This window comes from Triturus cristatus, chromosome 6 (genome assembly GCF_964204655.1).
Source record: "Triturus cristatus chromosome 6, aTriCri1.1, whole genome shotgun sequence".
Taxonomy (NCBI): domain Eukaryota; kingdom Metazoa; phylum Chordata; class Amphibia; order Caudata; family Salamandridae; genus Triturus; species Triturus cristatus.
Genome location: NC_140589.1, coordinates 1,850,071,234 through 1,850,084,403, shown reverse-complemented (window position 1 = coordinate 1,850,084,403; position 13,170 = coordinate 1,850,071,234). Strand labels below are relative to the sequence as shown.

Genomic DNA, 13,170 nt, shown 5'->3' with positions numbered 1-13,170 from the left:
TTGCCATATAAGCGAGACCTATCAAAACGCATATCCATGAGTGATGCCTAAACATCACCGGAGAAGCCGCTGGACCTCATCCATGCATGGCGAAGGACCGCCATGCTAGTTCCGCTAGTGTCAAAGATTAGTGACAGTCTGTCGTGGCATTGCCGATGGCCTTTCAAATTAGGGATGCATCATGATCGGCTGTGGAATCAGCTCTTCAGTGAGATAGACCAAGGGCACTTAGACATCCTCACAGCTCCAGACGTCTCATTCGGGGTGGGCCGGGGAGTATGGGGGTCACGCGTAAGGTAGACATGGAGCGGCACAATGCCACCTACCAGCGAGCAGAGGCTATGGTAAAAAAAATCTTCCAGATCCAGTCTGGTGCCTGCGGATATTCTAATGGTGAAGAATTTGCCGTTAGAAATATCCATTAGAAAGTGCATTTCTCGAACATGTGGAAGTGTTACATCATATTATATCACTGCACTGAGTGGCATTTATTAGAAGTGATAGTGTTCAACCATTAATTTAGAAACATTCATGCACTCCTGCCAATCTCCGATGACAACATTGGTGAACGAAGTGACCAGTCAGCTGTCATGTGCACCCTCAATGTGGCCTAGGTGGTTGTTATACATGGAACAACAATGTAGTCATTTAAATCAAACACAAAACATTTTTGTTTAACGAATATCCTAAAATCCTGTAATTTAAGGTGCTTTCATATCGGATAATGAAGAAAAAGAACGCGAGGTGAAATAACAATTGCCTAAGAACGTCCTATATGGTCAAACGAAGAAACGGAGATTGATCCAGGTTTTCTAGTTTCACATTGTGAAATTCAGACACTAGATAGGTATATGTTTCTCCATCTCGTTTTACATGAAAAGCTAACACTTTCTCTTTCATTCTTAAAACCTGAGACTACTGCGTCGGTGGTAGACAGAAACCCTGTGAAGGTGTAGCTTGTTTTGCGCTTGAAGATCCAAAAGAACTCCAAGATGAGCTACTAGACCCAGGCATCTGGCTTCAAGTTAGCTCAACCTTCAGGGGCTCACCCTTCTCTAACACATAGAGGCAAATAGGGGATGCCAAGATATGATTGGACCATGACCAATTTGGTGAAGCAGGAGTACTAACTCCACACTGAAGGCCTTCTTGTTCCAAGGTCTATAACTTAGCTCACCCCGCCACATTTAAGTGAGTTGACTATGAGATCAATGTTCTCTCCCTCATTGGTTATATCCAGTCATGGTTGGGTTACAGTCTTGTTTTCTTATCATATACTTACTACCAGTGTTTAGTTTGATTTAAGTTCTCCCTATCTCTGTAAACAAAAGTACAGAATTATGTTCAAAAGTGATTGCCCAAGAGCACACAATTAGTTATAAGGGGAGGCAAGAAGTAATAGAAGCATGTCTTCTGGTTCCAAGTTTTCCAAGCTTTAGACAACTGGAGTGTGAGTGTTTCGGATGGTGAAACCTAGGGAGTATCCTCACCAAAGAAATGTTGTGGAAACTGTCCAGGCTTTTAATGCAGAGTTCAAAACCAGTATATTTTGGCAAAGTGATAAAGTCAGGATTAAACATCGAGTCTCCTAGTGTCATGGCTAAAACGTTCCCACTGTACCATTTCTAGAGATGGAGGTTGGGTGTTTAAATCTGTCCACCTCAGTAAGTTGCATATCTTGTTGGGGGCAGAGGGACCTTAACAGTGTGTGTTTTTTTTCAATGTTTGGCCATTAAACACAATGAGATACAGAGAAGTACACTTTTGGCCCAAAGAAAATACGATGTATCCTCAAGCAAAGCCACTCTGAATACCTGTGTAATAGCAAATGTACAGCAATTGCATTAAGTCACAGTTTTTGTACATTAAACCTTTAGATTAACACATTCTGCATTGCAACCACTTAGTCCTACTAGCATTAAAACACAGACTACATGAGACAGTATTGTAGAACCTGTTAGGACAATGAAGGTGAAAGGATTTTATAAAAGTCACTACATTAACGGAGCCGGTTTCTAAGGACTTTTCATGTTTATAGGTAAGAGACTAAAATTCCATTTTATTCTAACTCAATAATGATGTTACTTCTTTTATACACCTGACTCGCCAAAGGTAGCAATGGTAAGCAGAGAAGACTTACTGCAGGGCATGGGATGGCAACTCAGATACAGCATAACACACTATTGCCAAATCTAGGTTTCTTGCAGAGACCAGGGGCATACTTTAGAGGGCAGTATGCAATAAACCCTCAAAATAACTCTAGGACTCACAGTTTGCTCCTCTACATTAACATTACGACCCAAGCGGGCATCAGTGCGGCCCTCGGTCACACACAGAGCATACACTTTGGACCTTGAAAAAACGTTTGTAAGTCAAGTGTACTAGACAATCTTCAATCTGGTGTCAGAGCTGGTTGCAACACAGAAATAGCCATACCTCAGATCTTGAAAGACGAGGAAGACAACTAAAAATATCTGTTACCCTAAACTATAAGCAGCTTCTACTATCGGACAGTCTACCGAAGCCTGAGATGATAGGTAACATTTATCAATTGTGAGTGGAGGTGCACTTTGGCTGTGTCCCTTTGGAACACAGCAGAAACTCTGGTGCCGAATAGCTCTTGTTGAAATGTGGAGCGACTCTAGTGACCCATCAAGTGCCTTCTGAACTGAGACACAAATATAAGAGGTTCGGAAATGAACAGGCCTCGAGGCACAGCTTTTCCCAAGCCGTAATTGGAACTTATGAGGCACAGACAACCCTGCCTCGTGCAGTACAACTGAGCTACTGTGCCCAAATTAATTTCTTTCCAAGACCTTATATTGTGTGTTGCTACTATGAGCCTACAAGATGCTTTGGAGGTACTCCGGCGACCCCTCTCTAAACATAGCCAATCAGATGAAGCCACTTTATCTAGCCACTGCTTACGATTCAAATGATGATCGTAGGTCAGGGAAAAAAAGTTTAAATATGCTTTTTACTAGATCGCCAACGGGTATGTGACAGGGAATCGAATCACTGGAAAACGTTTCTTAGGAGTCTTGACACTCTTGTTTCAAAACAAAGCGCTCATAATCCCAGAGTGGCAGCAGGCACAGCACAGGTCAGCATTAGTCATAACACAGCATACTTGGGAGTCTTATCAAAGTTATTATTGTGCACTCAGCTGCAGATTAATTTGTTTCAGTAAACTTCCAGGCACACAAAGTGCAAGAGCCCTCTGAATGCTGCATTATTCATGTAGATCGGTAAATCATTCAAATAATATGCTCATCAGAATGGCTCATCTATTTGGCAGGTTGGTTGTATTTACGTCAAGGTAGATAAAACCCAACCACACCCCAAATGCTCTGAACAAACTATAGGGATGCATTGCTTTCTGTGAAGAAAGCGTCCAGAGTAGTTTCCACTGGACTCTTTACCAAATTATCCCCATGTGCCCTATCCATGATCCTGTGACCCTCTGGGTTGCCTCATTTTATGATGAATGCTCAAAGAGTCTGCAAAGAACTCAACGCTTCAATTTCTGTCAGACGAGGGGCGAAAGCAGTCATCGCAAACAGTGACTTAGCACTAAACCTCTTAAATCAATGTCACATCACAGTTTTGGATTTCACTAAAGCAGTATGACATTTTCGGAAGAATAGAACTCTTACCTTGTTCATGGCAACAATGAAAGGCAGCTTGGTTTTATACATGATGCTGAGAAGAGAAACAGGAAAGTTATGTAAGGAGTTAACCACAATAAAAACGAAAAGGCTGGATAACAGGTGCTGGTCAAGGATCTAATAAACAGATGATTGAGGAAAGCTAGTGCCTCATTCAAGACACTGATTCACAAAGCGAAGTAAGACTATCATTTATAATTAAGCACAAAACCAGGAGAACGGTCCAGGGAAAACCAATTCAACTGCCCCACATAACATGATATTACTCACAGAATACAGAGAACAAATTCTAAAGAAAATATCTACTCAACACAATCCCTATGCACACAGATACTTTTACTGTCTGAATTAATCAAGGAATTTGGTGAATCTACAGCATATTCTGCACTGCTTATGGCTCGTTAATGACATGCACTTAAGTTTGGGCTGAACTTTCCACACTAACAACTTTCCCCATACGTTCTTTACCATCTGGTTAACTACTTAGAATTACTCATTTTCAATAACTTGAGAGTTGTAGCATATTCCCATTACTCAATTCTCATTTCCTTCCAGTCTCATTACCTACAGGAGATCTGAAAATCTGGATTCTCCCTTCTTCACCAATCTGGCTTATTTCTCCAGTACCCATTCTCCAACTACGTTTCTTGTTGGGATTTTTTTCAAATCTCAATGGCAACCAGATAAGACCCTGTGGTTTATTTGAAAGTATCGGAGGTTGAGCACACCAGCATTCTAAAACAATGTACGCACACCACTTGATCTGAATTCTATTACTTTTTCTCTCCACTGGCACTCAGTTCAGCATAGTCACCTCTGGGTGACTGAGTGACTTTGTAACCACTTGAGAATCACTATGAAATAGTCAGACAAGATTTGAGAGACTTGTTGTTGTGCCTTTAATTTACAAATTACTCCAATCACACACACATTTCCGATTTAGTTGTTCTCAATTCTTTGTGACTACCTGAGAAAGTATCAGTGTTTACTTCTCGATCATGCCCTCCAAAAACCAGATTTCAAGGAACTTGGATCGTTTTACACCTCCAGAGGCGTCAGAGTCTGCTTTAGGAGGAAATAGGTGAGCGGTTTAAGCTCACTCTGGTGTTCAAGATGCTCCTGTTCTTAGGTTTTTGCACTCAAACATTGGCTGTCACAGTTGGCATCCAGCCAGCATATCTATAACTAATGCATGAACCAATATGTTAAATCTATAGTTTCAGATGCAGTACTTCACTATCTGTCCGATTCAGAAAAGACCACCTGAGAAGTATTACTGCATTCCATTATACTACATTTTCTAATTAAATAGTTCCACTTATTCTGGAGTCCTGTTTTTTTTTTATTTCACTTGCACTGAATCCTTATTGTGAATTACGGGAAAGAAACCATGCCATTCTTTGAATGACTCCTTGGGGTTTTCTAAATACAAGAACGTTTGCACCAGGCTTTTAGGAGGAAAACAGGGTTATTATCTTATTAGACCAAGACGGAATTGTGTGCAATTTAAGGAAGCGTCCCTAATAGGGAGGTCATTAATGATGGTGCACATCCTACAGTATGTATGAAAGGCTTACATGGTTAAGCTGCCAGTCTTGGGGATAGCCGGTTCCTTTGCGCTAGAAAAAAGAATCAACTAAGTAAAAAAGGACCTGGCTCACCTGCAAGCATACAGCATATTGGACATGAAGGTCACTGGGTTGGTGCTGCGAGATGTGTCCATCACATAAATCACGATTGTGGGAAAAGACGAAGCCTGAGGCAATGAAGAAAGTACATGGCAATCAACATTTAATTATGCAGTTACTTTTTTACAATGATTCCAAGAGTGGTCTCCTCTAAGCAAAAAGCAACCCCGCTGTTCCACCCCCCATCCTGTTAGCAGCACCTGCCACTAGGCTGTGCAGTGGAGAGCAAGCAAAAAGCCTAGCTTCTGTCCAAAGCCCTCTTGGTTTGTCGCCGCCTTTGAGCACTGCATCCCTCAGTTCTTTACTACAGGTGACTAATTCATTTCTCCAAAACAAACTATGGTTTAAGTGTTGCTGCATCTGGGCGTCGCCAAGTACTTACCAGCGCTTCAGTAATGATCGTCCCAGACGCTGACCAAGTGAAGACTTCAATTTGTCCAGGAGTATCAATCAAGACATACCTTGAAGAAATAAAGGCGAGTGTGGCTTAGAATCAATTTGCTTGTAGAAAAACGTAAATGAGTGCAATAAGCTGGCTTACTAATTAGAAAAAGAGGAGTCGCAGTGTCAGAATGAATATGCTAGAGTTCCTTTGCTTAAAATTGAACAATTAAAGGCACAACGCAATCGGACTCAGTTATGTCGTATATCAGAATCAACATGTATACTCTACCACAAGCATGACTGAATTCCAAAGGAGAGACTTTAATTACAGGGACATGGATGAAGTACACCCTCATAACTGTTCAATCCTTGCAAAGAAAATGCCTGCACCCATGGGAAACAAAGCAAGAGACACTAACTGCTTATAGATCTCATTCCTCTACAGTGTGGCTGCTCAGAATATTTCACAGGAATGCCAACCCAAAAGGCGTTGGGACAAAATTCAAGTTGCTCGAAGATACAATTCCCTGAATTACAGAAGAAGTTGGGTTGTGCAGCCTGGATACAGCACAGAAACATCCCAAATTTGGATGTAGCTGTGTTCGGAGCGTCTACAAAGCATTACAAGAATCACCACAGCAAAACTATGGTGTATATACATGTACACGGAGCTAGTAACAAGAAGGGGATACAGTCTTGTTGGTAAAACAGTTTCAATGTTTTGGGTACACCAGAAGATACTCACTGCCACATAGTTGGACAAAATGCAGGGATAACAAGCAAAAGCATTTATGAAATTACCCTGAATACTTACTTGCAGTTTTCTTGCTTCTCAATAAACTTCATTACCTAGTGAGAGAGAGAAGGGTGAGAAACAATTTATTTTACATTTCTCATTCTCGCTAACATAGCAGGGCAGGACTGTGAAAATCAGATGAAAAGTTAGCAGAGAACCCAAACGTGGAGAGCCCAAGGCGAAATAACTACAACCAACAGCAATCTAATCCCAGAGCATCACTATTTCTTGGTCTGTGGTAGCCTTGATATAAAAACTTTCAGTGCTTTAAATACCAAGTACCATTTCCATATCCTTTTCTCCAATGACCTCCTTACATCAATGTGCAAAACAGAGGATAGACTTTTGTTATCACTTTAATCAGCTGAGGATTGTTCCTGCTACAAGATGCATCTTTGCTGGTCTGTGCATGACTTTGCTTCTTCTATTGCTCAGCTAAATTTGTCGTACACAGTTCACGCTTACCAGACAACAACCAAACCTGATATCACGTCACCGTCCTCGCATATATGCTATCTAAGCAAGTATTTATTTCGATGGTGCAGCAAGTAAAAAAACAAGCCTGCATCAGCAGAAAAACACACCAACTTACCTGATCAAATCTGGTGGCAAAAAGATTCAAAGAGGTCACTATTCCACCATTAGGACCAAGACCATACCTGTGCACATGGTTAAAGAAAAGTGGTGCTCCACATGTGATCACAAGAACAAACATATCACCTGTATGGGTCCCAAGGGCATTGAATTAATAATGTAACCAATTATAAAAGCATTTACCAAGGTAATCCTACTCGGCCGAAGCATTTTGAAGAAAGACAGAGCATACCCTTCAATGTGTACTTGACAACCACCACAATGCATAAGTACACAACACAGTAGCCTATTTTCATACATATATGACCCCCCCTCCCCCCCCCCCATTACACAACACTTTGCGAATCATGTCTTCAATCAAACTGGGAATGTGTGACCAAAAAGCCCTCCAACTCAGGGCATGCTTTTAGCCCTTTTCTTGGCATCACAGTGCCCTGCAGAACACACTCCCTCTATACACATGGACACACACTAATCAGCATTAAATCAACTGGTTAGGTGTAAGGGCAATGCTCATGTGCTCCTCGTCACAGTCCATTATCTCCACTACAACACTCAAGCAAATCCAAATAAACACACATTTAGACTAGTTTGTGTGCAATCCCAGATGATGTCTGGCACAATGGAAGCAGAAGAGCTCTGTTCAAACAATCCTGGTAATCTTTAGCATTTCTGCATGTGTTAATCAAAGTAATAGCAACCTTTTGGAACCTCCAACCTCCTCACTGAAGGAGGCAGATTGAGTCAGATTTATCCCATGTAAAAGAGTTCCTGCCTTGAATCTAACATCTCAGCTTCAACAGCTCTAATCTGAAAAAATCTCAAATACAAGTATGAGTTTATGGTTTTTGTAAAGTGCTGAATATCACATTTCTGCCTTACTGCTTGGAATGGGTAGAGGCAACAATGATGGTTAAGGTACAATGTGCGGTGTTTAAGACGCAGTGGTTTTGCAGAGTCACGGCCGAGGTCACAGTACAAAATCATAATCCCTTAAAGCCTTCTTAGAGTTATAAATTTAAATGTAAAGTTTCAACCAGTGGAACAAAAATGTTAAGGGGGGAAACTTAGAAAAAAGGTGCAGACTGTATTTTGAGGAGATAATCAAGGCGGCTTTGCCTAGTTTAATGTGGCCAGTTTGTAGGAGAATGTGGGTTTTCAAAGCTCTGTGAACATTAAAATCTCTCAAGTGCGAATCAGAGGTGTTACAGATGGTAGATACCTACACGCAGACAGATTTTCCACCAGATGTCCAAGAGTTTCAGAAAGGCCAAATTAAAGTAGCTTGAAGGGTGGTACTGCTTTACGCCTTTTGTTAGGTAGCCTTGTGTGTCGCTGTGGAAGATCTAGGAACTATGCAAAGGGTCTTGAATTCAGCTCTCAGGGAGCTGGCAGTTTCCTGAGTGCAGCCGGGATATGGTCAATGAATTTTAGGCAAAGCTGGAGTTGGGTCTTAGTTAGTGGACCATTCAGAATTTGAAAAGTGCCTTCTTGAGGAGCCCAGAGTGCAAACTATTACAACTGTCTAGATGGATTCATAATACAGCAACAATCAAGTGAGCTCCTGGAAATAAACAAGGATGAACAGTGAAGAGCTCAAAGGGAAAGTGGCCCGTCCATGAATAGTCTCCAAATATAGCACACACAAGGAGATGATGGACGGAGTGCTGATACTTTTCAGACACTTACCCCCAGTCACAGCAGTCTGAGTTGAATTCATCATTGTTCTTTAGCTCACATCGCCACCTCAGTTCAGACCCAACTATATGCAAATTAGTCTTGACCCTGTGCCTCATGGGACCAGTACAGCAAGTACTGCCAAGCCAGGTCTTCCCTGAACCTGAAACAAGCATCCTGGGACCGGTTTCGAGGTAACACGCCTCATCAGCCAGGCTAGCTTGAATCCAGTGGCAAAGTGAGCTAGGGACCCACGTCTGGGGATACCCTGCCAACCTAGGGCAAACAAAGCAAAGACAAGAAAATGATGGACGGAGTGCTGAAACTTTTCAGACACTCACCCCCAGTCACAGATCTGGGCTGAATCCATCATCGTTCTTTAGCTCACTTCGCGACCTCAGATCAGACCCAGCTATATGCAAATCAGTCTTGACCCTGTGCCTCATGGGAACAGTACAGCTTATTCAGTAGAAACCACAGATACCAGTATGACCCGAGAGAGACTGGGCATTTTTAGTGTGGGGGAAAATGTACCTGTCACAATTCTATGGCGCCTCCTAATTTGTATTGTGATACAGAGGGGACAAAGCAGTGCCAGCTCACCATTACAGTTCTGAAAAGGTACAATAACTGAAAATGTAAACCAGACGTTGTCTCACCATTGTGAAAGCCAACGCTGTCTAACCATTGTGAAAGCACAGCTTATAAATGGACAGAAAAGACCAATGCAAAGCTTTGTACACAACTTCATAAACTGTTGCATGGTGAAAACTTAACAAAATAATATCAAGTGACATAAGTCAATACACATCAACATTAACAGGTTACACAAGCTCATCTATACTTGAAAAGAAAAACAAATATATTTCAAGTAGCTCTGCATCCCAAACTCTGTTCCCAGGTTCATCACAGTGGTGGTGAAATGATGGAAGTGTTTTGCAAAAGGATACTGTTTCATGACCTCCTTGTACTTGACAGTGTCTCTGATATCTAGAAAACAAAATGATAATGTTTTAAAAAAGTATATATATCTAAAGTTGATATTAAAAACTATCACTTTTAAGTACAATCTGTCTCTTTAAATGATCTATTTAAGTTTTGGGAAACCTATCGGATGAATTCCTCTGGTCTCTATCATATGTAGCTAAGGAATTTTATTTCAAATATGTCGCAACAATTTTAATGAAAAGTTTTAACCTTTTGCTTAAAGTTGATACTATGGATTTCATTTTAAATGTTTTAAAACTGTGTCTGTGTATTTGTTGACCTCAGTGGAGGTCTATATCAAATTTGAATAAACTTGAAACTATAAAACAAAATAGATGCATTTAATATTGTTTCTCGGACTACCTAAGATTATGACAAAAACATTGCTAATTTGCAGTAAAGAACAAGAGACAACTTGCATTTGAGAATTAATCGGTCAACCACATAAAGAAAATGCGCTTGAGCAGAAAGGTTATAGCTTAATCAACGCTTTTCCACAGTAATATGGTTATATTCTGTTGCACCTAGAAAATAAACCTAGCACAGAGGAACTTAATGACAGAAGATTACCCGAAACCAATAAAAGGAGTAGTGTTTTGTGAATGAGATGTTGGAAAGCGATTACCACACTTAAATCAAAGAGAGTAACTTAATACCCATAGACTGTTCAAGATATAGTCTGCGAAAGAGAAACTGTTCATATGGGACTGTGGCGATGAGGTCTCTTGCACTTAAAGAAGATGGTAACGGAATGCCATTTAATAAAGATACTCAAAGTGTTAGAAACTCCCTACCAAAAACTTAGCACATTTCTCAGTATATTTTCAGGCCCACACTGTGAAAACGAACATCTGTCCTAGTGTGTTGTCTTCATGCAGGTAACCACAATTGTATTGCCAGGGCTGGCGACACTGTGGATGAGTGCACCACTGCAGGAATATGCGTTTGACTCATCGTCTATCACAGGTTCAGATCCCTGTGGTTCATGCAGCGTTTTATCCTTCTGAGGGAAATTGAATTGGGTAACCAACATCTGTTTTCCAGAGCCAAGAAGCCCTTTGGGGTGAATGTGCACATTACATACATAAGTACGTGTTAAGTTATGTAAGAAACTGACATTATGCAAGTCGGTTAAGATGGCATCAGTTTATTGCGGAGTTAATACAAACTCACTTACTTCAAGTTAAAATCTACTAACTAAAAGCATTTTCACGTACACTGTCCTACCTCAGAGCGGTGCTTCCACTGATCAAAAACTATATTGGCAACAAAATGCATGTGAGAAGTCCACAGTCTTCCAGGTGTATTCTGAACATCATAGTTCAACAATTCAAATTCTCAAACCCGACTCGCACCTAATCCTCAATAGAACAATTTGCAATAAGTAGAAAGTAAAGGGCTTGGCAACTACAGCAAGCATGCTTATTGTGTAAGCTCTTACTCCAAGGTGGGAGGGAATAAGGAATGAAAGAGACCTGAATCAGGAAGAGGTAAGACCTACAGATTGGCTTTGTAGGGTGAGACAACAGTGGTTTTGCAATCGAAGAGAAAACAAAGGTTGTAGAGAGAGACAGTATCCAAAAAGTGGAATTATGCTGTTCCTCTAGAGACAGGGTTTGCAGAGTCAGAAAAGACTGGAACCAACCGTGCCCCAGCAGGGGTCAGTGTTGGTAATCCATATGTTGAATTATAATGCCCTCACATACCCTTTCAGGTGTCATGCTTCATCATTTGGGCTGCTCCTCGTCGGGTCGGCGCTGCAATACCCAACGGGCTCCCTATGGTAGGGGCACTTTATCGCAGATCTTTTATCCAACAGCCATGTGGTGAAGTGAGTGTGTGGGGGCAGAACAGTGTAGATGTAGTGAGGTGATTTAAAATAGAGTTGGTATTACCTAGAAGGACAGACTTTTATTCTGGGGGTCTCCTACCCTAATTAAAAACAAAAAACAAGGCACTCGCCCAAGTGTAATGTCTTGCGTCGTGGTGTCCTTGTTAGAAAGTGTAGGTCAACCTGTTTCTCGCTTATAGTTAATTATACTAGCGATTCTTCGGGACCGGAAAGATTAAACTATCTACACCTAGAGTAAGTGGTATTTTGGTTTACTCATGGTAATAGTGTCTATTACTTAATGTACCAGTTACAACCTGGATCTACCCAATTCAGTATAGTACCCAGGCATCAACAGTACCCGGTGGATCACACATAAGGCTTTGCTCCTATGTGTGTTGGAGGTTTTGCACTTTATGCTTCGTCCATGACCCGTCCGGACCCAGTGGAGTGGGCAGTTCATGGACAGGGGTTGGGGGACCAGGGTCCCTGGCACTGGTCGCGGATGGGCGAAAATGAGCTTGCCTTTGGCGCACCTTCACTCAGCGCAGAGGCCACCATTTATAAGGGTTTGGATGAGCAGCTGGGAGGCGGGAGCATGGTGGGGGGGGGAGGAGCCGCGGGGGCAGCAGCGGTGGCAAAAAAGGCAAGAAAAAAAGGAGGCAAAAAGAGAAAAAGGTAAAGGGGGAAAAAAGCAGAAGGCAAAACAGACACAAGAGAAAAGGCAAAAACAGAAAAGACCGAAACGGCTGACACCCACAGAGCAGACCAGCAGAAGAGCAGGCTCTTCCACTCAACCACCAGGGATGAGGCGCAGGCAGGAGCTTGCGGGTGGAGGAGGGCCTCGAACACCTGCCTGGGTCACCAGAAGGAACTAGAGGGAAGTGCCTTTATGGTAGAGCTGCGCGAGGAAGGGCAGTTATTCTGACCAGGAGGTCGGAGGTCTTGCTCCTGTGTAATACTTGCACCACAAAACGTACTACCAGATTGGCACATCAGAATTTCAGAGCCTGTACATGGAATGGCCCTGGGTGAAATGAACGAGGCCAAGATCTTGGTGCAGATGATGGTGTCCATTAAACAGTGAGCAAAAATCCGGAATCAGAGAGTGTGTGAAAAATTCCGGAATCAGAGAGTTTGTAAGGGAAGGGAAGGGAAGGAGGTCTGAGTCATCAGCCAATAGCTTCCTGGAAAAAGATAAATGACAAGAAGGTGTAGCCGATGGTTTTTGTGGAGGAGGTGGACCATAGCAGACTCTTAATGGACGCCCACTGAAGTCAAAATAGATGTGGAACTGAAGGAGCTCTCTGCAAAGAGAAGGAACAGCTTGAAAGGTAAGGTAGGAAGAGTTTTATTAAATAGAGGTGCACCAATGTTGCGATATGCGATTGAAGAATGGGTAACCTCAGTGAGTTGAAAGTTAAGGCTCAGTGAGAAAAATTGCTGGGACGAAAGAAAAGAGAGCAATGGGATATCCCAATGCGAGCAATACTTGATGAGTAAGATTGGGGAAAGACAGGAACAAATATATAAGGTACAGTGAGG

At 41.9% G+C, this 13,170-nt stretch overlaps 1 protein-coding gene across 1 annotated transcript in view; it reads right to left on the bottom strand.

Annotated features, from left to right (window-relative positions):
• GPN1 (GPN-loop GTPase 1) overlaps positions 1-13,170 on the bottom strand; it is a 107,695-nt gene that overhangs the window by 65,922 nt on the left and 28,603 nt on the right. Inside the window, exons 3-8 of the mRNA XM_085613327.1 lie at positions 9,758-9,797; positions 7,129-7,195; positions 6,555-6,589; positions 5,739-5,817; positions 5,330-5,424; positions 3,657-3,702 (exon numbers count right to left, since the gene is read on the bottom strand). Of these exons, the coding sequence (XP_085469453.1) occupies positions 3,657-3,702; positions 5,330-5,424; positions 5,739-5,817; positions 6,555-6,589; positions 7,129-7,195; positions 9,758-9,797 (362 nt within the window). The remainder of the gene's footprint in view (positions 1-3,656; positions 3,703-5,329; positions 5,425-5,738; positions 5,818-6,554; positions 6,590-7,128; positions 7,196-9,757; positions 9,798-13,170) is intronic.